The sequence below is a fragment of the Thalassophryne amazonica genome, chromosome 4 (assembly GCF_902500255.1).
Source record: "Thalassophryne amazonica chromosome 4, fThaAma1.1, whole genome shotgun sequence".
NCBI classification, from domain to species: Eukaryota; Metazoa; Chordata; class Actinopteri; order Batrachoidiformes; family Batrachoididae; genus Thalassophryne; species Thalassophryne amazonica.
In genome coordinates, this window is record NC_047106.1 from 128,025,042 (window position 1) to 128,049,804 (window position 24,763).

General features: G+C 41.1%; 1 protein-coding gene across 1 annotated transcript in view; it reads right to left on the minus strand.

Moving 5' to 3' along the window:
• LOC117508715 (unconventional myosin-VIIa-like) overlaps positions 1–24,763 on the minus strand; it is a 289,667-nt gene that overhangs the window by 128,314 nt on the left and 136,590 nt on the right. The window contains exons 15-16 of the mRNA XM_034168534.1: positions 14,932–15,067; positions 13,523–13,629 (exon numbers count right to left, since the gene is read on the minus strand). Of these exons, the coding sequence (XP_034024425.1) occupies positions 13,523–13,629; positions 14,932–15,067 (243 nt within the window). The remainder of the gene's footprint in view (positions 1–13,522; positions 13,630–14,931; positions 15,068–24,763) is intronic.

Genomic DNA, 24,763 nt, shown 5'->3' on the forward strand with positions numbered 1-24,763 from the left:
ACTCAGCAACTAATGTCTAAATACAGGGTGTCCCCAAAAAAGGGCCACAAATTCATTTGACTCTAATTCTGCAACAGCTAATCTGAATTCTGTTTTTTTTTTTCCCCCAGACATTGAGATATATGTGAGGAATTTCTTCTGCTCTAGTTTGAGATGATCCAATGAGGACAACTGAGCAAAAAGGGAAACTGGTGCTGCTTTGAAACCAAGTCAATCGTGCAAACGCAACAACAATATCAAAGTCATTTTGCAGTTAGAAAAGCTCCAGACAGAAAGACAATATGGAGGATTGTAAAGAAGTTTTAAACTGATAGAACTGTTCACAATGTTAGTAAAGGGAGATCCGGCTGAACCACAGGAGCGGTGCACATACTGAGCACATCCTGTGTAGGGATGGGTATCAAGAACCGGTTGCGAATTTCCGAAAGGTAGGATGGTAGGGGAGGGTTCCACCCTTTTTGCCTCCGATTGGCTAAAAGGTGTATGACATGATTGGCTATTTGATTTAGCCATAAAACGTAATCTTAAGTTCAGGAACTGCCATTGTCTCGATCATAACAGTGTGATAAATGCATGCTGTTATATTTATATTCCAACCTCACGTTTTCATAGCCTTTTTAGAACGTGTTTAGATTAGTCTTAGCTTTTTGGGGTTTTGTGATGAAAATGTGAACTTACAATATTTTGAAGTAAATATGTAGAACTGATCAAGGACAAACTATTCAAACATCTCTGGCTGAAATATGTTAAAATACTGAGGACTACACAGAGAAATGTGTCACTTGCCCATGGAAAACCCTGATAATACATTATCCCACCAGACACTATTGTGACCGACCATAAAAAACACCTTTTCACCTGCTTTTCCATGAAAATTAAACAAAAAAACAAAACAAAACAAAAAAATCAACTGATCATTTCAAAGGGGGTACTAAGGGGCACATGAATGACATATTTTCATGTCTGGGAAAATTTTGGGATTAAATGGGTTAATGATGTGAAGTAATAATGAGGTGACTGTAGTAAGTAAGACACACTCAGTGGTGGGCACAGATAGCCAAAAAATTAACTTCGATAACAGATAATCAGATAACTGAAAAGCTATCTTTGATAAAGATAAAACGATGAACCACCCAAAACTGTATTGGAAGTTACAGATAACCGATAAATTCCAGTATTGTCTCTGGTACATTTGCAACTACCAACAAACTGAATTTGAGTTTTAACACCACGATCGCTTCTGGTAGCATCAAAAGTGACAACAGACCCAAACAATGAGCCCCCACTTTAGTCTTTGAACATCTTGCTCCCTGCTGGAAGCGCTTGTTTACTACATGGCTTCCAGCACAGAAGCACACTGAGAGCAGCCACAAAACCCAGCTCTGTACCCAATCACAACGCTCCGGTCAGGCGGAGGTCGTGGAAAATAAAGCCATGCTGTCTTATGGTTTGGTGTATAAATAAAATTAATACTGATAGAATAACTCCATTAATGATAATTCTGTCATTTGTACAAAATTAAAATATAACATATATCTTTTAATGTTGAATAATGCACTAATTCTGAAGTTTTGTAAAAAACACAGACAGACTGCAAAGGATTCTGGGTAAAATGTGTCTCTTCTGCTAAACACTGATTGGTTGAGTCATTCATTATGTAAACCAACACGTTAATGTGACGTGTGTCGGTGTTTACAGATAAATGTGCTTTTTGTAAAATATTCCATTTTTTTTATTTGTAAAAACAGGCATTTTTACGGAGCCCTGGAAGTGTCATCGCAAAATGTTTTACATGTGGAGAGAATGTGTGCTCATTTTATTATATTGTGCGCATGTTTTATGATGTTGTGCACAAATCATTACAGATTCTGTTTTTGCTGCCATCAGAACATGTATATTGCAGTCAGATGGTCCTCAGATTGCACATGGACCGCCATCAGATAGGTGTCCCATCTCGACCGTGCCCAGAGGGTTGGGAACATGTGCATCACACTGGGGGCCGCCGGCCGATTTTGACCAACTCTGTGGACTCTCGCAGATGGCTGTCAGAATGTTTTGGAACTGAAACCCGACACTTTCAGGATGTGCGCCGATTCATTATTCTAACACCATTCTGTGTGATTCTGGCTATATGTGATGGGGGTATTATAAACTGAGGTGAAATTACAAATGAACACCAGAGATAAAATTCCCTGAGATAAGCTTCAAGATGACATATGACAGATATCAGTATCCAAAAGTGTACAGATTTTCTATGGCTTTATTTTTGTGGCAGGTTTTTTTTGGGACACCCTGAATGATGAGTAACTCAAGTTTACCCAAGCTTAATTTGCTTTGTCCTCAACAAGGTCAACTAAGTTGAACCAACTTAATTCAAAGGTTTTGGTGTAATTAGATAGCCAGCCTATTATATTTATTTTTGGCTACCTTAATTTTGTGAAATTTTATTCATTTTTTTATCTTATTTCACTTACGTCTGAGTAAATTACATAGCAGCTGGTCTGCTCTGCGTAAGCCTGATCCCATCAGATCTCAGAAGCTAAGCAGTGTGGGACCTGGTAATAATAATGGTAATAATAAGAGCGGAAATGAGATTCCTCCATCGGGTATCTGGGCTTACACTCCAAGACGGTAAAAAGTTTCTGAAAATCGAAGGACTGTAGTTCTTCAATCTTCTGAGGCCTTAAGAGACCATAGTTTGCAAATGTTTCATATAATATTTTTCTTAAATTCTTTGATTAAAGCTGAAACTTGACACAACAAGCATCTCTTGATTGTTTCATTTCAGTTCCCCTGTGGTGGTATACAGAGGAAAAGACACATTTTCTCCATTGGCTTAAAAATGCTGATGGACAGATGTTATTATTTGCTATTCCATTAAGGTGTTGAAACGATGATTCGTTACAAATATGTACAGATCAGGAAGATATGGTATCCGCCGTCTTTTGAAAACCTGCTGTGTCGAATGACATCCACCCTATGAACTGATGACATGTAACCCACTGACGATCGCATTGCTGTAATGCATGTAAACGTGTGTGGTAAGATCATTACAGCCGTGAGATCAATGACATGCACACTCATTATTACCGGTGCAACAGTTATAGTGAACAGCCCGCAATACATCACAGAAGACCTATATGCAGGGGAACCTGGATTACATGTATCAGGCCATACACTGGATATCATACGTAAAGCTGAAAAGTGCCAAGGCATGTGTTGATATTAAAGCATTACACAATGATCACCCACCCCCTCCCTTGCTTGCGTGCACTCTCTCTCTCTCTCTTTCACCGTCCTACTGTTGCGCACCCCCCTCCTTCCCCTTCACACCCTGATGGGCCTTTCACATTGAATACGTCAGGCCAATCCGTCAACGCTTCCCAATCCATCGGATGTGTTTCCAACGCATCTGACGCATGACGTCAGACGTGTTGCTTGTGAAGCGGCAAGGGGGCGGAGATTGCTACGTCACACTCTGGCTGTTTCCACAACCATGAAAAAAAGTTCTGCGATCACCATCTTGAATTTGGGTTGCCTGAACCACAAAAAAGCTTTAAAAAAAACAGCAGTAGAACGATTCTCCCATCACCCTGCTGGGAGAAGCTTTTTTTTCGGCTACTTTTCGGAGTGACGCCGACCCGCATGGAGAAGCCGGCCTTCAGGCATCATTCCTGGGCAGACCGAGGTAGGCAGCCGGGGGGATGGAGCAAGCCCACTCAGTCCGAAATCTCCCACTTTTTGGATATATGCGAAGTCCCAGTTTGCCCAGCGGAGTTTAATTCTGCAGCTTTATCGAGGTGAGAATAAAATAAAAGTAAAACGTGACGTTCCTGCACTGCTGTGAAGGTTTACTGATCGGCTAACGTTAGCTTAGCTTTTTAGCACAGCTGATCTGAGTGAACGCTTTAATTTGTAGATGGTTCAGTCTTTCTTATTTTTACCAAATAAAGCTACAGCTTTTTTCAGAGACCACAAACTTTAAATAACTTTTTTTCCCTTTTTTAATATATAAACTGTTTAGTGTTTCTTTATATTTAAAGAAATATTTTTATTTGTCCCAATCATGAACATTTGCTGTGCAGACAACCAAACACCATGAAGTCCAGTCGAAAGAAAACATCTCTGCTCTTCAAAATAGGACAGAAGCGTCTTCAGCAACACCACCAGAGTTCAAAGCTGCAGAAGAGACCTTCATTTGGTCCCAAGAATCCAGCATAACATCACCTGCTTCTAAATAAAAGGCTCTTTCAACAGCAACTATTTTATTATTTTTTAAAAAGCTGTTTCATTTTATATTTTAACAATAAATGAACGGATCATTAAAAATGTCCACGAATCAAAGTCCAAAGACATTTGCACAGGTAGAAGCTCTCCACTTATTGTGCTCAAATTCATATTTTAGAAATTACTCTGTCCTGATAACAACATTAAAGGAAATTACATATTTTGGCGAAAGTTGAAATGGCCATTAAAAAAAATTCATCATGAGGTTTATGTCACAGAAATCCTACTTTACAATTACACTGCAGTCATTGTTAAATTATTTCCTGTTGCATTTATAATAAACATTTGTATTTATTTACAGTGTCTGTTTTTCTGGTTGAAATGAGATATAAATAATCTACCAGACTTTAAAAAATGTACGTTTCCATGTTATTTTATATGTCTAAAAATAAATGTCCAAGGTTCCTTGTGTTAAACAAGAAATTATCAAATCTGAAATAACAGGTGGTTTTTCATTTACAGATGAAAGGTTTCTAAAGAACGATTTATTGATTTATTTAGCTATTTTAATTGCAAGTGTTCTAAACTTTTTTAAACATTAATCAGAAATTCTGAGGTAACAAATAACAACAAAAAAAAATTTCCAAGGATTTTTCTTCAGAAAACTGCTCTATAAATGAACAGTCCTGTGACACGTTTCTGTTTTTGTACCGATAAGTGGTTTCTGCACCAATCCATTTTGTACAGATCAGTGGTTTCTGCCACTAGTCTTCCGTGTTTTGGCCCGGCGCGTCGTTCCTATTGGACAACGCGAAGCTACGTCACGGCTCAGTGAGTCAAAAGTTGGACTGGATTGAACTTTGACCGCGTCAGCCTGCCGACAAGCCGCAATATGCGCTCCCGTCAGAAGCGTTGATTTAGCTCGGCTTCTGACGCAATGCTTCTGACGCATCTAAAAAGCAACGTGACTCATTGAAAATAATGTTTTTTTAGACTGATTTTTGACGCATTTGATGCTTCGGATGTATTCAATGTGAAAGGCCCATTACTCTCTCCTGGACCATAGCTCCAGGAGAGAGTAATGGGTGATCATAAGACTCCATTAAATTTTGGAGGTGATCTGGATTCGAATCCGGATTTTGGATCAAGATTTCACTTTATATATGCTTTCAAGGATTACGTCAAAAACACTTCACTGATTCTCACCAAATTTGCACCATGGACACATAGTGGCCTTAGAACTTTGACCGCGTCAGCCTGCCGACAAGCCGCAATGCGCGCTCCCGTCAGAAGTGTTGATTTAGCTCGGCTTTTGACGCGACGCTTCTGATGCACCTAAAAAGCAACGCGTCTCATTGAAAATAATGCTTTTTAGACCGATTTTTTATGCATTTGATGCTTCCGACGTATTCAGTGAATAATAAAGCTACAGCTTTTTTCGGAGACCACAAATTTCAACTTTAAATAACTTTTTTTTCTTTTTTTCCATCATTTTTTTCCTTTTATATATATATATATATATATATATATATATATATATATATATATATATATATATATATATATATATTATATATATATAAACTGTTTAGTGTTTCTTTATATTTAAAGAAATATTTTTATTTGTCCCAATCAGGAACATTTGCTGTGCAGGCAACCAAACTTCCATTGATGAGCTTAACACCATGAAGTCCAGTCAAAAGAAAACACCTCTGCTCTTCAAAATAGGACAATTTGGAAGTGAACCAGATTCAGATCCGGATTCTCGATCAAGAGTCACTTTATATAGGCTTTGAAGCATTACGTCAAAACTACTTCACAGATTCTCACTAAATTTGCATCACAGATACTGTATATATTAGGGCATGGAAGACTCCATTAAATTTTGGAGGTGATCTGGATCCAGACTGGAGGACATCAGAAATCTCTGATGGCTCTTGTTATGGATGTAACACCCCATCCAGGTGTGCGTGCTGCCCTGCGGCTCTGAGACGCATGGATTCACAGCGAAACACTGTGTTTTTAATATGATTGTGCAATGTTCATGTCTACTAAGCAAAATTAATGTGTGCCACAGACTTTGTATATTACAATATTTCCTTTACGCACCCCGAATGGTATGCGGGGTGCGGTCTGGGACATGCTGGCAGGATTAGATGTGCCTGACCATGGCAAATATAACTTGAGTGTGATCAGACTGTTCCAAATGCTGTTTTGACACACTGGGAATATTTAGAATGCAGCAAGAATGCACTGAGTGTCCACCTTGACTGCCGTTCATTATTTTTCCACCTCAAAAGTAGAGAGCATGTGCTCTATAGTCAGGCTGGCCACACGACTGCCCAACTGTTTGGAGTGCACTCAGAATGTCGAATGGAGGTCGAATTTTCATTTGGGTGGCAATCGGGCTCATTCGGCCTCTAGTGTGATGGGGTATGAGTGACAGCAACATACATAAAATAATGCAATGCAAGTGAGTCATAACTCATACATTTAATTACACTTAGCAACACATCACCTTATTGTTGTTAGAAGTGATGGTGAACCATAATTATTCCAGAGTGACAAGTGTCAATTGCTAAATACATAAACTGACTCTGATCAAACATCATACCACAATTTTAATATTTCATCAGTGCACCACAGCTGCTGAAATGTATGTTTGTGGTGGACATGACAGGGTTACTGCCATCATTTGGATAAGGTGTGAAGTACCGTCTGATATAGTGGGATGAAACAATTTTTCTGCTGCAGTTTTATATCAGAAATGGGCCCATGTTATTTTTTGCTGCTCAAAATTTATTAGTAGAGAATTTGTCTTATAATAAAGGCAGAAGTCTAGCAACGTCACAGCAGCACAAATGATTCTGGTAAAACCTGTAATGATGAACAACTGTCTTGTTATTCTGTTATTTGGGTTCCAAAGTACTTGTGGGCTCACCATCGCCATCTAGAGCTGATACTCTCAGAATTTATTGATAATTTGTCATGCCACTGCTGTTATCAGTGGCTGCTCTTCCTCCTGGTTGCCATGATATGAACACATTTTGGGTTTCATCATGTGTATTTGTCGGGGCTTGATATTATGTCTGGTTTTCTGTTGTGTTCTTTGCCCGTTAATTTTCTTGTTGGGGTTTTTCTGCTTGGGTCTGTCTGTAGCTTGTTTGTCTCTTGGTCCTTGGAGCTGGCTGTCTCTCTCTCTCTCTCTCTGACCACGCCCTGTTTTCTGGTGCTTTCCATGCACACCTGTTCTTGATTTGCTGATTGTCACCTGGGGTTATTTAAGCTCACTGGTTTGTTCCTTGCCAGATTGATGTGCCTTGTGCCTTCTCTCCAGCTCTCGGTTTCGTGTTCCATAGCCCTGCTTGCCTCATTGTGTTCTCGACCTCCTGCCCATTTGTTCTGACCTTGCCTAAGCCTGATGATTGTTGTACTGCTGCTGTGTTTTTTGGACTGCCTTCCCGTGTACCCACCACTGCTTTCCTCACCACCAAACCCATTTTGCAGCCAGAGCTGTTTGTGTGAGCCTTGCATGTGTGTCCAAACAAAATCGCCTGTCAGCATGCTTGAATATTCATGAGGTGTTTTTCTTGCAGGTGCCCATATAAACAGTTTGATCATTGTAATTTTTTTTATTGATATGTCATTTTCTTGCTTGTTGTTTGTATATATATTTTAGTATGAATCCTGCGCAATGTTGAATAAATGAGGTCCCTGCTTTGTTTACATCTAAATGACCTAAATCATGCCAGTTGTGAATGCCGACTGTTTCTTCTGCTAAGAAGACGAAACCAAATCAGCAAATTCAATATCTCACCAACAACAAACAATCATTCTTTGCATGTGAACTACAGTTTAAATGGATTCTAATATAACTGTTACATGAATGGAAAAGTGAATAAATGGAAGAACAGAGGCGGCATGATGAGAGAGTCAGATGAGTTTAAAGACAGGACTTTATTTGAGAAACAAAGAAAAACATAATCCATGGGATCAAAGTCAGGTATTTTACTGTGAATGAGGATGAGCAGAGTTGGTGGAATGAATGAATGAGTGAGTGAGTGAGTGAGTGAGTGAGTGAGTGAGTGAGTGAGTGAGTGAGTGAGTGAGTGAGTGGGGATGGTTCATGTCTGTTTTTGGCTGTTACCTTAGGAAGAGTGCTAGCAGGTAGATTCAAGCTACCAGGACCAAAACCACACAGAAACTGGTAAAAGGTGTCACATACATGCAAATGCATGAGTACAGACATAAACACACACGCGCACACACACACACACACACACACACACACACACACACACACACACACACACACACACACACACACACACACACACACACACACACACACACACACACACACACACACACACACACACACAGAGAGAGAGAGAGAGAGAGGGAAACAAAAGATGACAGTAGTGTTACACTGAGCCAGACATGCAAGGAAAAGAAAACTGATACAGAAGGAGTAAAGCGGTACATAAGAGACTCAAGGTTCCCTTTGATCCAGCTCCAACCACACATCATAACAGAGCAAAAAATATGGTAGCATTAAAAAGAGTCACATTTTGAGTTCATGGTTAACATGCATCCTGCACACTGAATGCACACTAATGTCTGGAAACAGGCTCACGGAGGCTTTGACGAGCCCCAGGAAGAGCTGCTTTCAGGATGCATATGTTCTCTGGCCACACTGATATAACAGTATTTATGCAAATTTTTTTTGTGTCTGTTTTATTGTGCTTTTATATATATTTATCTGTCTTATTTATTTATTCAGGGCAGCACGGTGGATTAGTGGTTAGCACTGTTGTCTCACAGTGAGAAGGTTATGGGATCGTTTCCCACCTGTGGCCTTTCTGTGTGGAGTTTGCGTTTTCGCCCCATGTTTGCATGGGTTCTCTCCAGATGCTCCAGCTTCCTCCCACATTCAAAGACATGCAAGTTAGGTGGACTGGAAAGTTTAAATTGTCCGTGTGTGTGTGTGTGTTTGTCTGTATGTGGCCCTGCAACAGACTGGCTCCAGTCTCACACGACTCAATCTTGAATAAGCGGTTAAAGAAGAGTGTGTGTTTTTATTCATCTTATAGATTTTTTACAAATGTTTTTATGAGCCCATTTGTGAGTCTTAAACAAAGTATAATTTATTAGGGTCACCACCTAAAAACTGTATCATGAGATCTAAGTTGGTGTAAAAAATTGTCTTTTTTTGCATTTTATTTTATTGGATTCGAGGTGGAGAAAAAACCCTGCAGCAACTCAGTGTTACAAAGAAAGCAGTGGGAAGGCTTAGTGCCATGTGCAGTACTGATGACTTATAACAACCTCTGAGTCATAACTTACCAAGAGAACTTACCAAGGTTACTGCAGCAGTAAGAGTACTCTTTATTAAAAGTTAAAATATTACAGATAACACTATCAGTGTTTGAAACGTGTTAAAACCTTTGGGTGTGGACACATTAACACATTAATTGTGCATCAACACAGGAAGGTGGTGGTCAAGTGGTTAAGTTGGTGCCATTATGACCATTGGTGGGCGCAGTTCAGCTAATCTGAGAGCAGATATTTATCAAAGCTAATGTTTTTGCTAGCGGATTAGCTTTTCAGATAAGTTTTAAAACCCTCATTGGACCAATTATCTTCCGATAAATTTTTTTGCTGATGAAGTGAGCAAATTTTAACAGTCAAAAACATTTGTAAACCCTAAAATCAAACATTTTAGTCCTTCTGTTGTGTGTTTATTTATGGCAGACTGGCTGTCATTTGCTGATGGCGTCATCATTAAGTGCAAAACGTGACTGGCTGGTCGACGCAGGGAGTATTGTGGGTAGTGTAGTTCAGGTTCACTTTGGATGTTATGGTATTTCCGTCCCTTGTCTGCTGCAAATCCCATCACACCTCGTCTAACTCTGGTGAATATCTGTCATTTTGGGTGACTGGGCATGAACGTCGGGCCTCTGAAAATGCATACAGCCCTCCAAAAGCATGTTATTGTATTATTATTATCACTTTACCGAGGCATTGCTAGGTCGGTATCGTAGATTTACGTCGACGCTACCTGGCTATACCTGCTCGCTGTGCGTAAACAAATGATGTCATAGCGCGCACAGCCCAAGAACTGTCTGCAGAGGGAAAAAAAAACTGTTCGCAGAGGAAAAGATAAAAAGGCTAGAAGTGTGTTTTGGTCCCAATATGGATATTCTGGATGATTTTCTCATGGATAGTATGACAATGAACAGCAGCTAAAGCAGGCAGCTTGATGAGGGCGCACTGCCGAATTTGGAGAGCAGCGCGCGCCAGGCGACACGACAAAAGTTAAGTGAGCCAACTTTTTATGTACGCGTTACGTGTTGTGTATAATAATGCAAATAACATGCTGTTGTCGTGCGGTATGCATTTTCTGAGTCCCTCCGTTCACGCCCAGTCGCCCAAAATGACAGATATTCACCCGAGCTAGATGAGGGTGAATATCTGTCATTGCATACCGTCCTCCAAAAGCATGTTATTGTATTATTATTATTATTATGTCACCCATGGGGAGGAATATTATCTGTACTGTAAGGTCTATTATGGATATAATAGCCTGTCCAGATCTGCAGCGCCGTGCACTGTGCCACACATTGACACGCAGTGGACATGGTGTTTCGGTTTATTTGCGCTGTGTTCACATCACCTGCACATGGATGGCTGCGTGCAATCAACGATCAACGGTTCCTTTGTGCTCGGGGGGGGGGGGCAGTGGAGGTGGACATTATTATATGTGGCACATGCAGATACCGGCAGGCTTTGTGCTGTGTCAGATTCATCTCGAGGTTCACTCGTATGCGCTCAAATCATTTCAGATGCTGTTTTGTCACCATCAAAATATGTAAATTGCAGTTAGATGGTCCTCAGACTGCTCATGGAGCACAGGCAGAGAGGTGTCCCATCTCGACCGCACGCGGAGAATTATGAACATGTGCTTCACACTTGGGCCGCCGGCCAATTTTGACCAACTGTGTGGACTACCACAGATGGCTATCAGAACGTTGTAGAACTGAAATCAGATACTTTTTGGATGTGCGCCAATTCTTAAGTCCGACGCCACTCTGCGTGATTCTGGCTATGTGTGATGGAGGTATAAGGGGCCTTGATGAACACATCTTGGAGTGATCACAAGAATGTTGTTTGTGCTTCTTTTCCACTTAATTCACAACATGTGAAAATCAGGCTGCCATTGTAAAAAACAAAACAAAACAAAACAGACAATCAAACATTTCAAAAATCTAAAAATGTATAATTTGCCAAATCTCAAAAGAAAAAAAACAAAAAACAAAAACAAAACAAAATTACAATAGGAACCTGACTGACAGTTTTACAAAAAAACAATGACTTTCTTCATTAATAAGGTAAGTGGGTATCGAGAATGAATCCTCTATTTCTCCAGTTGTCAGTCTTTAACTGAGGTGATGTTCTCACTGTGAATGTAGCTGTGGCTGACAATCCCAAATTAAACACCAATCACTCACTTAACTAAGTTGAGATGGAGGTGCTGTTTAGCCCACATAAAAAGAACATGTCCATCAATGGGACAGATAAAATCTAACTGAAATCTAATTAATTGTTCCTTGATGAAAGGTTGGTCTCTGAACAACATTTAACTGCAAGTATTTTGCAGTTAAAACCATGCAATGAGACAGACAGACGTATGGGACTGAAATGTTACCACCTTTGCAGAAGTAAAAAAAAAAGCATGTAAAAATAAACTGAATTCCATAAAAAGCAAATAATTGAAACAATATGTGAAAATATTACAAAATAAATACATTTTAAATGTATAAAAATAATTACATGAATTTATACACATATAAAAAGCGCATCTGAAAAAATAACAATGATCTAATTATTTATGTATGTTGAAATTTTCCTTAACATTCCCAGATTATTTTTTTATTATATGAATAGCATTTTATTCCCTTAAATTAAGTATTTTCATTTGCACCTTTATTTAGTTTTCTTTTATTTACACATGGACACACTTAATATTTTTAACTGTGGTATCAATGCTTTCTACAACAATGTAAAAAACACATAAATATGCATGCATACGGTGCATCCAGAAAGTATTCACAGCGCATGAATGCCAGGCATTATGTGTCAGGATGTGAGGTTCTGCCTGGTTTTGTTTTCATGCTTTTGCCACATTTGTTTCTTTGTAGACTTAGTCTCTTGTTGGGGTTTTTTTCCTGCTTGGGTTTTACTGTCCCTGTCTCTCCTGTTTGTATCTCATGTTTCTTGGTGGTGGGCGTTTCCCTCTCCCTGGCCACACCCTCATTCTGGTACGTTCCACACACACCTGCTCCCAATCTACACCTCATCACTTGGGTGTATTTAAGATCCTGTTTTTGCCCTGTTTCCTCGCTAGATTGATATGCTCTACTGCCTACCTGTGTACCAGACCCCGTTTTTCGCCCAAGTAAACTGCTTTTATATACAGAGCCTTGAGTTCGAGTCCTGCATTTGCGTCCTGCCACAACCGTTTACCAGTCGTGATATCATGTTTAAAGGAAACCAGGCACCATCCCTATAGTGAAGCATGATGGTGGCAGCATCATGCTGTGGGGATGTTTTTCAGTGGCAGGAACTGGGAGATTAATCAGGATTGAGGGAAATATGAATTCAGTAATGTACAGAGACATCCTGGATGATAACCTTCTCCAGAGCGCTCTTGACCTCTGGCTGGGGTGACAGTTCATCTTTCAGCAGGACAATGACCCTAAGCACACAGCCAAGATATCAAGAGAGTGGCTTCAGGACAACTCTGTGAATGTCCTTGAGTGGCCCAGCCAGAGCCCAGACCTGAATCTGATTGAACATCTCTGGAGAGATCTGATAATGGCTGTGCATTGACGGTCCCCATCGAATCTGATGGATCTTGAGAGGTGCTACAAAAGGAATGGACAAAACTGGCCAAAGATAGGTGCACCAAGCTTGTGGCATCATATTCAAGAAGACTTGAGGCTGTAGTTGCTGCCAAAGGTGCATCAACAAAGTATTGAGAAAAGGGTGTGAATACGTATGTACATGTGATTTCATAGTTTTTATTTTTAATAAATTTGCAAAAAATAACAACAAAAATAAACTTTTCATGTTGTCATTATGTGATGTGAGTAGAATTTTGAGGGAAAAATTAATGTACTCAATTGTAGAATAAGGCTGCAACATAACAAAATGTGTAAAAAGTGAAGCACTGTGAATACTTTGTGGATTCACTGTATTGAAGTGTGTGTGTGTTTGAGTGTGTGTCTGTTACCATAGCTACATCCGCCTGGAAGATCTGTTTGATGAACTTGTTCTTGGATGAATGAACCAGCTGGATGATGTCACCATATAGAGTATCTCTGTTTTTCTCCAGAAAACCTGAAGAACACGCGCGCGCGCACACACACACACACACACACACACACACACACACACACACACACACACACACACACACACACACACACACACACACACACACACACACACACACACACACACAAATTCTGAAACATTATAATCTTTCACTTCTTTTTCTCATATTTAATACACTTGTGTCAAAGCGACATTTTTCTTTCTTGGAGTGTCTCCTAAGTTCTGAAACTAATATTGTCATTTGTTAAAGCTGAAGTGTTTAACTGCTAATATATATATATATATATATATATATATATATATATATATATATATATATATATTAGCAGTTAAACACTTCATTTTTTTTTTTTAAGAATTGTGTCTGACTTCAATTTGTATGAGTATTAATGCACTGTCTTTGCAGTCTATGGTGCACAGTTACAAATGCAAAACACTGATTAATTTGGGGAGTGCCCACAACATTTGTAATTCATGTGTTCGCAAACCTTTGCACAAAACAGGGTGCTGGTTGTAAAGTGGCTAGATTATGTCACTGAACTAGTCATGGGCATGTTGTAGGCCAAACATAAAACCAATCATCTGAGTAGCACCCGTAAATGCCTTGAAGATAGAGTGCATCAAGTACGGAGACTCAAATGAGACATTTTCTCTTGAACAGATAGATCACTACTAACCTGTCACAGTGCACCAGCAGGCAGTGGCCACCAAAGCTCCCTGAGGTGAAACAGTGAACTTTCATATTGTTCCCTGACTTTTCATTCCAGTTCATGGTTGTTTTCAAATAATTTTTGTTGAGTATGTTGTGGCATTTATTGTAGCTGTGAATACGTTGTCGCCTTCAGCAATATATGTACAGCTTTTATAGTAGACTACACATTGTCACCAGCAACAAAGTGGACCAAGAGTGTTACTACATGCAATCAACTGCAAGACAACATGCCATCAACATCAGTATGGTTACTAATGACATCATCAAAAGGCTGTGTCTGAGCAAGAAAGAGAGAGAGAAAAATAGATGTTTGAGATTAGATGTTTTTTGGTCTATAGCGCAAGTGCTTCTACACAAAGTAATCCACCAGCTCTGCACTTGACCACACCTCACTTTTAGACCAACACACATATTGACGCACAGGTGAGTGATATTCTACTCAGTATTTAGTTGAAGTTGTCACCAAGCATGAAAACTACAATCACACTGGACAGAAAGTAGCACTGACACTTGCAATGTGTGTTGCTTTGCACTGGGGGGAACACAGGGCCCAAAATCTCTGAATACGCGCTGTGAGTGTGTGTGAGTCTAACCTCTTGTTTCGTAGTAAACCACTCCGGCAAAGTGCTGGATACCAAACTGTGTTTCGTAATTGTTCTTCGGAGGAATGTAGTTTGTGTTGAGCTTGTGTTGAAAATTCAGCTTGTTCAGCATAGTGGTGTCTGTACCCTGCAGGAAATACAGAGAAAAGAAATGAAACTCACAACTGGAGGTCCAATGATTTATCAAATAACAGATGATTAACCACCTATTCCATTAACTGACAACTATTTTGAAAATTGATTAATCATTTTGAGTCCTTTCTTCTTTTTTTCCCAAATATCCAAGTTATCTGATTTCAGCTTCTTAAATGTGAATACTTCCTGGTTTATTTTACCAGTTTATTTACTCTTATCGGTTTATTTACTCTTGTCGGGCAGTCCAAGAAGTGGGCGAAGACATCGAAGAAGAGGAGAAAAACGTTGCCACGAACAGTGGGAGAAGAAGAAAACTAGAAGGGTGGAAATGAGAGTGGGGACTTTGAATGTTGGTAGTATGACTGGTAAAGGGAGAGACCTGGCTGATATGATGGAGAGGAGAAAGGTAGACATATTGTGTGTGCAAGTGGAAGGGAAGTAAGAGCAGGAGCATCGGCGGTGGGTACAAGTTGTTGTACCATGGTGAGGACAGGAAGAGAAATGATGTTGGTGTTGTGTGGGCCGCTGAAGAGGAGGTACTGCTGGCCCACCACCACAAGATGGCGCCCTGCTTGAAGAGCGGGCTTCAAGCACGAGAGGGCATCGGAGCGACTGGGAGTGACAGCTGTCACCCATCATCCGTACCAGCTGTCACTCATCCACTACTCATCACCACCACCATAAAGGCCGGACTGCAACTCCACCTCCCCGCCGAGAAATCAGCTACCATTCAGGTAACTTCTCTGCTGAATCTTAATCGAGCATTAGTCTGATCTCTTTTGCAGCCGTTTTCCTGTGACGGATTCCTTGTCTGCTGAGTTGGCGTTTGGTGTGGACTGCGACGGCTTCGCCTCCCACCCCACCCAGATAAGTGGTTGTCTCAGGAGCTGCACGAGTGTGTGATTCGGAGGTGGAGGTTCTCCCTCCTAACTAAACACTGACTGTGGGATTACTGAGTGTGCGAACTCACACTCATCAGAACTGGCTCTGTTCTCTGCCAGCAGTACCGGGTCTGACTGCTGAAGACAGTGGCCACCTGGGGCGCAGGGCTTGGCGGCTCCGGTGTTCTTCAGCTCCGTTGGTGGTGGAAGCTGTGTGGGATCCGGCTCTTCTCTCGCCAGACGTCTTCTATCGTCGAGCCTGCCCACACGTCACCTTGTGTATAATTGACGTTCCACCATATTGTTATTGTCTGTACTTCGTTGTGTGATTCACAACATTAAGTTGTTACTTTTTGGCTTATCCATTGTCTGTTCATTAACGCCCCCTGTTGTGGGTCCGTGTCACGACACTTTCACAACAGTTGGGGTCATTTTAAAGGAAGAGTATGTTAAAAGTGTGTTGGAGGTTAAGCGAGTGTCTGACAGGGTGATGAGTGTGAAGTTGGAAATTGAAGGGGTGATGATGAATATCATCAGTACATATGCCCCACAGGTAGGTTGTGAGATGAAGGAGAAAGAAGATTTCTGGAGTGTGTTAGATGAGGTGGTGGAGAGTGTGCCCAAGCGTGAAAAAGTGGTGATAGGAGCGGACTTCAATGGGCATGTTGGTGAAGGGAACAGAGGTGATGAGGAAGTAATGGGTAGATATGGTATCAAGGATAGGAATGGGGAAGGACAGATGGTAGTTGATTTTGCAAAAAGGATGGAAATGGCTGTGGTGAATGCCTACTTTAAGAAAAGGGAGGAGCACAGGGTAACATATAAGAGTGGAGGAAGGTGCACACAGGTGGACTACATTCTTTATAGGAGATGCAAGCTAAAAGAAATCACAGACTATAAGGTGGTAGCAGGAGAGAGTGTCACTAGACAGCATAGGATGGTTGTTTGTAGGATGACTTTAGAGGTAAAGAAGAAGAAGAGAGTGAGAGCTCAACAAAGGATCAGATGGTGGAAGCTGAAGGAGAAAGACTGTTGTGTGAAATTTAGCAAGCAGGTGAGAGAAGCACTGGTTGGAGGGGAAGCAATTTTGGACAACTGGAAAAATACTGCAGATGTGGTGAGGGAGACAGCTAGGGCAGTACTGGGTATGACATCTGGACAGTGGAAGGAAGACAAGGAAATTGGTGGTGGAATGAAGAGGTCCAGGAAAGCATAAGGAGAAAGAGGTTGGCAAAAAAGTTTTGGGATAGTCGGAGAGATGAAGAAAGTAGACAGGAGTACAAGGAGATGCAGCGTAAGGCAAAAAGAGAAGTGGCAAAAGCAAAGGAAAAGGCATATTGCGAGCTATACAAGAAGTTGAACAGTAAGGAAGGAGAAAAGGACTTGTACCGATTGGCCAGACAAAGGGACAGAGTTGGAAAGGATGTGCAGCAGGTTAGGGTGGTAAAAGATGCACATGGTAATGTGCTGACAAATGAGGAGTGTGTGCTGAGAAGGTGGAGGGAATATTTTGAAGAGCTGCTGAATAAAGAAAATGAGCGAGAGAAAAGACTGGATGATGTGGTGAGAGTAAATCAGGAAGTACAAGAGATTAGCAAGGAAGAAGTGAGGGCTGCTATGAAGAGGATGAAGAGTGGAAAGGCAGTTGGTCCAGATGACATTCCAGGGGAGGCATGGAAATGTCTAGGAGAGATGGCAGTAGAGTTTCTAACCAGATTGTTTAATAAAATCTTGGAAAGTGAGAGGATGCCTGAGGAGTCGAGACGAAGTGTGCTGGTTCCTATTTTCAAGAACAAGGGTGATGTGCAGAGCTGCAGTAACTACAGAGGCATAAAGCTGATCAGCCACAGCATGAAGTTATGGGAAAGAGTAGTAGAAGCTAGGCTTAGAAAACAGGTGAAGATCTGTGAGCAGCAATATGGTTTCATGCCGAGAAAGAGCACTACAGATGCAATGTTTGCTCTGAGAATACTGTTGGAAAAGTACAGAGAAGGACAGAAAGAGTTACATTGTGTGTTTGTGGACTTAGAAAAAGCTTATGATAGGGTGCCAAGAGAAGAGTTGTGGTATTGTATGAGGAAGTCTGGAGTGGCAGAGAAGTATGTTAGGGTAGTGCAGGACATGTACAAGAATAGTGTGACAGCGGTGAGATGCGCAGTCGGAATGACAGACTCATTAAAGGTGGAGGTGGGATTACACCAAGGATCAGCTCTGAGTCCTTTCTTGTTTGCAGTGGTGATGGACAGGTTGACGGATGAGATCAGACAGGAGTCCCCATGGACTATGATGTTTGCAGATGACATTGTTATCTGTAGTGAGAGTAGAGAGCAAGTTGAGTCGAGTCTGGAGAAGTGGCGATATGCTTTGGAGAGAAGGGGAATGAAAGTCAGTAGAAGCAAGACTGAGTACATGTGTGTGAATGAGAGGGAGCCCAGTGGAATAGTGCAGTTACAAAGAGTAGAAGTGGTGAAAGTAGATGAGTTTAAATATTTGGGGTCAACTGTTCAAAATAATGGAAAGTGTGGTAGAGAGGTGAAGAAGAGAGTGCAGGCAGGGTGGAGTGGGTGGAGAAAGGTGGCAGGAGTGATTTGTGACCGAAGAACATCAGCAAGAGTGAAGGGGAAAGTTTACAAAACAGTAGTGAGACCAGCTATGTTGTATGGTTTAGAGACGGTGGCAGTAACAAAAAGACAGGAGGCAGAGCTGGAGGTGGCTGAGCTGAAGATGTTGAGATTCTCTTTTGGAGTGACAAGAATGGACAAGATTAGGAATGAACATATCAGAGGGACAGCTCAGGTGGGACAGTTTGGAGACAAAGTCAGAGAGGCGAGATTGAGATGGTTTGGACATGTGCAGCGGAGGGACCCAGGGTATATAGGGAGAAGGATGCTGAGGATGGATCCACCAGGCAGGAGGAGAAGAGGGAGACCAAAGAGGAGGTTCATGGATGTGCTGAGAGAGGACATGCAGGTGGATGGTGTGACAGAGGAAGATACAAAGGACAGGGTGAGATGGAAACGATTGATCTGCTGTGGCGACCCCTAACGGGAACAGCCGAAAGACAAAGAAGAAGGGCAGTCCAACAAGTGACCCACACTAGCTTTGCAAGTACTCACTGAAAACATAGGAACAGGGCTTCTTTGCAGCCCATATTAATTTTTTCATAGTGTTAGATTTAGTTGACCGGGCTGCTTTGTGTGACACCCTGAGAATTTGTGAGCTCCCTTATAAGTTGTTGGTATCCTACACTGACTAGAGTCAGAGTCTTCAACTTCTTCCCAGTGAACTGTGGCATTTCTTTCTGATGCGGTTTGGTTTCTTCTTTTCTCTTTTGTGGATGTCTGGACTGTGTGCTGAATCAAGGTCATGGAGTCCAGAAACTTGTGTGGCTTTGTTGGTGACAAAACACTCACTGGCCTTGACTTTGTGGACAATGCTATGATATGTGGAATCTCTGATGGCAGCTCTAGAGAAGCTGAGGGTTGGACTTGTGGTTGTCCTGGACCAAGACTACAATTCAGACTTTCAATGACCTCCAAGACTTATCCATCAAACAAGTATATTCATGTGGTGAACATGTTGAACTTGTTGAGATATTCATATATATTCAAAGGAGGAACTGCATGCCATTTGTGCAAAAATCAGAGCTGCCTCCAACGCCTTGTACACCTGTCACTACAATTATTCGCACACACCAGCGGCCGAAAGACAGAGTGTGCCCTGTGAGAGCCCATTCAATCCCTCTCACGGCAGGTGTCTTCCAAATTCCAGGTGACACACACAAACATCCAACACTGCTCGCTTGACACTTTGCACAATTTGGCAATTTGCACCGTTTGCATGAAAACAGTGAGTAAACAATCGCTTTCAAGATGGATGTGAAATTTGTCTAAGTGCCCCACGAGTGTGGCGTTGCAAAACACAACGCACATGTGGTCTGCATGTGTATCGCACGTGTGCGCGTGTGTCGCGCTCCTCTTGCTCCCTCCCCCCCGCAACACATGTGGCGTATCTGTGTTTTCAAATCAAATCAAATCAAATAAATTTTATTTATATAGCGCCAAATCACAACAAACAGTTGCCCCAAGGCGCTTTATACTCGTATTGTAAGGCAAAAGCCATACAATAATTACAGAAATACCCCAATGGTCAAAACAACCCCCTATGAGCAAGCACTTGGCTACAGTGGGAAGGAAAAACTCCCTTTTAACAGGAAGAAACCTCCAGCAGAACCAGGCTCAGGGAGGGGCAGTCTTCTGCTGGGACTGGTTGGGGCTGAGGGGAGAGAATCAGGAAAAAGACATGCTGTGGAAGACAGCAGAGATCAATCACTAATGATTAAATGAAGAGTGGTGCATACAGAGCAAAAAGAGGTGAATAAAAAGAAACACTGGGTGCATCATGGGAAACCCCCAGCAGTCTAAGTCTATAGCAGCATAACTAAGGGATGGTTCAGGGTCACCTGATCCAGCCCTAACTATAAGCTTTTTCAAAAAGGAAAGTTTTAAGCTTAATCTTAAAAGTAGAGAGGGTGTCTGTCTCCCTAATCCGAATTGGGAGCTGGTTCCACAGGAGAGGAGCCTGAAAGCTGAAGGCTCTGCCTCCCATTCTACTCTTAAAAACCCTAGGAACTACAAGTAAGCCTGCAGTCTGAGAGCAAAGCGCTCTATTGGGGTGATATGGTACTATGAGGTCCCTTAGATAAGATGGGACCTGATTATTCAAAACCTTATAAGTAAGAAGAAGAATTTTAAATTCTATTCTGGAATTAACAGGGAGCCAATGAAGAGAGGCCAATATGGGTGAAATATGCTCTCTCCTTCTAGTCCCTGTCAGTACTCTAGCTGCAGCATTTTGAATTAACTGAAGGCTTTTCAGGGAACTTTTAGGACAACCTGATATTAATGAATTGCAGTAGTCCAACCTTGAAGAAATAAATGCATGAATTAGCTTTTCAGCATCACTCTGAGACAAGACCTTTCTAATTTTAGAGATATTGCGCAAATGCAAAAAAGCAGTCCTACATATTTGCTTAATATGCGCATTGACGGACATATCCTGATCAAAAATGACTCCAAGATTTCTCACAGTATTACTGGAGGTCAGGGTAATGCCATCCAGATTAAGGATCTGGTTAGACACCATGTTTCTAAGATTTGTGGGGCCAAGTACAATAACTTCAGTTTTATCTGAATTTAAAAGCAGGAAATTAGAGGTCATCCATGTCTTTATGTCTGAAAGACATTCCTGCAGTTTAACTAATTGGTGTGTGTCCTCTGGCTTCATGGATAGATAAAGCTGGGTATCATCTGCGTAACAATGAAAATTTAAGCAATGCATTCTAATAACACTGCCTAAGGGAAGCGTGTATAAAGTGAATAAAATTGGTCCTAGCACAGAACCTTGTGGAACTCCATAATTAACCTTAGTCTGTGAAGAAGACTCCCCATTTACATGAACAAATTGTAATCTATTAGATAAATATGATTCAAACCACTGCAGCGCAGTGCCTTTAATACCTATGGCATGCTCTAATCTTTGTAATAAAATGTTATGGTCAACAGTATCAAAAGCTGCATTGAGGTCTAACAGAACAAGCACAGAGATGAGTCCACTGTCTGAGGCCATAAAAAGATCATTTGTAACCTTCACTAATGCTGTTTCTGTACTATGATGAATTCTGAAACCTGACTGAAACTCTTCAAATAGACCATTCCTCTGCAGATGATCAGTTAGCTGTTTTACAACTACCCTTTCAAGAATTTTTGAGAGAAAAGGAAGGTTGGAGATTGGCCTATAATTAGCTAAGATAGCTGGGTCAAGTGATGGCTTTTTAAGTAATGGTTTAATTACTGCCACCTTAAAAGCCTGTGGTACATAGCCAACTAATAAAGATAGATTGATCATATTTAAGATCTAAGCATTAACTAATGGTAGGGCTTCCTTCCTTGTTTTGTACAGATATGATCACATGAGGGTATGGACAGCCAGATCTGAGTGCACACAGCACTGGGAGGCAATTGTCAGCTGATTGCAGTACACTGACAGCTGGAAATGACTGATCAGTGCACACGACGTGTCACATTAAAAACACAGAGACCACCACCAGGACAGGTATATAAATAATTACGACAATACCTACATACGCAATACATAACAAATAACTAAAATGAATGACCACATAACACAGAAACAGAGTGACACGTAGGTCTGGCGTTAAACGGACAGGGGGACGTGTCTGCCAACAGCAGCTGCTGTTGAGATCTCTGCTCCTGGACGTCCCAGCTGGAGAACACATACCGTGTTTTGACGGACATGAACTTACAACTTTCCTCTGTGAGGCGCATGTCTCTGCCTGCTGTCCTCACGTGGAAATACATAAAACAGCTTTCGCCTTTGCACCAGGCTGCAGCAGCCGCACACAGCACACCTTGTCAGGCTGTGGGCCAGCCCAACACGCATGTCCATAGATCATCTAATTTCTCTTTTTTGAAAACATAGGTTTATCTCCTTGCTGATTTTAAGCATTTCATGCTCCTGTTATAAGAAAGTGATTGTAGCGCAGTGGTAAAGTTTCCATCTGTTAATCACACCTTTTGTAAATTGCAGGTTTGAATCCCACGAGTGGCATTTAATTTTTTATTTAAGCAGGGTTATTTAACTGCAGGCTTCTGTATTGGGTCCCCATTTATTTATTTATTTTTTATATCAACCCAGTGATTTTCACTAATTATACACCAATATCTCATCTATCTAGCTATTTATATAGCCGGCTGGACATAATAAGACATAATGAGAGCGCACTGCTTCATTCATGTCATTTCATGACTGTACATCTGTGACCATGGGTCATCTACAGAGGAACAGACGGTTCATACTTGTATTGTTCGCTCCATAAGAGGGATTCAATAAAATGCTGTGTTTTTTATGGTGTGTTTTTTTTTCTACACAGCAGAGGCGCGATGTGGTGCAACACATTCCAGCTGCTCACTGTGTTCATGCACAGGCATGAGTGCGCACGAAACCATCACCAGTGTGTTGTGCACGCCTGCGCGACCGTGCATCCCTTACGATAGCAGGTGGAATGTTTCATGGTTCCCCATTTCGTGTTTGGTTCAAGGATTTTCTTCCAGTTTCTGTGTCTTTTGAGTTATGTGTGAAGGGGCCCTAAGAGGTGCTTGGCAAGAGGAATGGGCGATAAAGTCCTTAAAATTATATCATGATATTTCATGTTGTTTTTTTGCTATAGATGTAACAATGATGATGTGAATATAGCACCATTCCTCTGACACACATCTCTGCACTTTGTTGTTTTCCATGTTTTAGGCTGGGTGTCCTTTTTCTATTGGTCATGTGAAAATATGTAGCAGTGTGCCACGGTGAATACTGGATTTGGCTGAATTTTGGATTTGGTTAACTGCTGTAAAGCAGCTGTGTGGGCACACAGCTGAACATCGCACAGCGCGGGTTTTAGCTGCAGTGAAGCACAATGGTGCATCTGCGTGAAGCCTCTCATTGAAAATGAATTTTAGAGTGATGCATCTGCGCCTGTGATGTGAATGGCCCTTTAGTGTGCGTGATATAAATAATTGTTTCAGTGCGCCTGGACACACTACTCCATGCATGTTTGAGCAAACAATGTTTGTGTCCAAATGTATTTTTATATTTGTTATATCTACACAAGCACACAATAATGTGTCTCACTCAATGCCACTCAGTTTAGCACACAGTGTGCACACAGCTCTGTAAAGCGCATAAACATTAAATGTGGGAACTAATTAATCAAATCATGCACAGAAGTTGTATCTTGTGCACACACTGTAGCATTTGGAGTGCTGTGAATTGTGGCCTTTTATATAATATTCCTCTCTCACTCCAGACCTGTGCATAGAACAAAGATAGGAGCAGCCTGCTGCACAGGTCCAGTCCACCTCCTTAGCACAGAGTAAATTGGAGCGCACTCCGTAATGTGTACACTGTTATAGACCATAGCAATATGAAAAGGCCCAAGGGATGCGCACCTATCACCTGTCTGTTGCACGGAATGCTAGTATCAGGAGCGGTGGTCTCCGTTAGCAGTTGCCAATCAAGACCAAGGGTAGTTCCATAGTGTGATGGAGTTGATAAAATGCACCATTATTGTGTGCTCATAATTTAACCATATTTAATTAACATTTTGTGTTGCATCATCGTAACTCTGTTAGAAAGGATTCAGGTCATCCTTTGCTGTTTCTTTTATTGCTTGGAGTTTAGCATCAACAACATAGACATGTGCACGTTGTAAATGCACTGTGGTAAGTTCATATTTTTCACCATCAGCCAAAGTCAACACTGTAGAAAAAGCATTCATGCAAAACTGAAAGTTTGTTTTCCAATTGTTGCCAGAGTAATACATCTCTGATGTCACCAGGTTTTAGACCTGGTGCCATTTTAGATTTTACTTTAGCCTTTTAAAACATCATATATGTTTTTGGTATTCTGAGTAACTACAGGTAACACTGCAAACATTCAAAGACAACAGTGAGTTCCTCCTCTCTGAATGCAGCAAACTGCACTCTTCTAATCATAACTTTTAAAATGTTAGCGTTACTACAGCAACATTTAACAGCAGTTCAAGGCATTGATTGGTATGACTGCTGCCTTACCTTTTATTTAATGAACATAAATCACTTTTAATTCCAGTACTTATGTTAATTTACAATCAGAAAATGACTTTTTAAAAAATATTTTACTGCAATGTCAGATTCTTTGGCACAATGTTTTTTTTAATATTCCAGTCGGTCAAGTTAACTTTAATCTGAGTCATT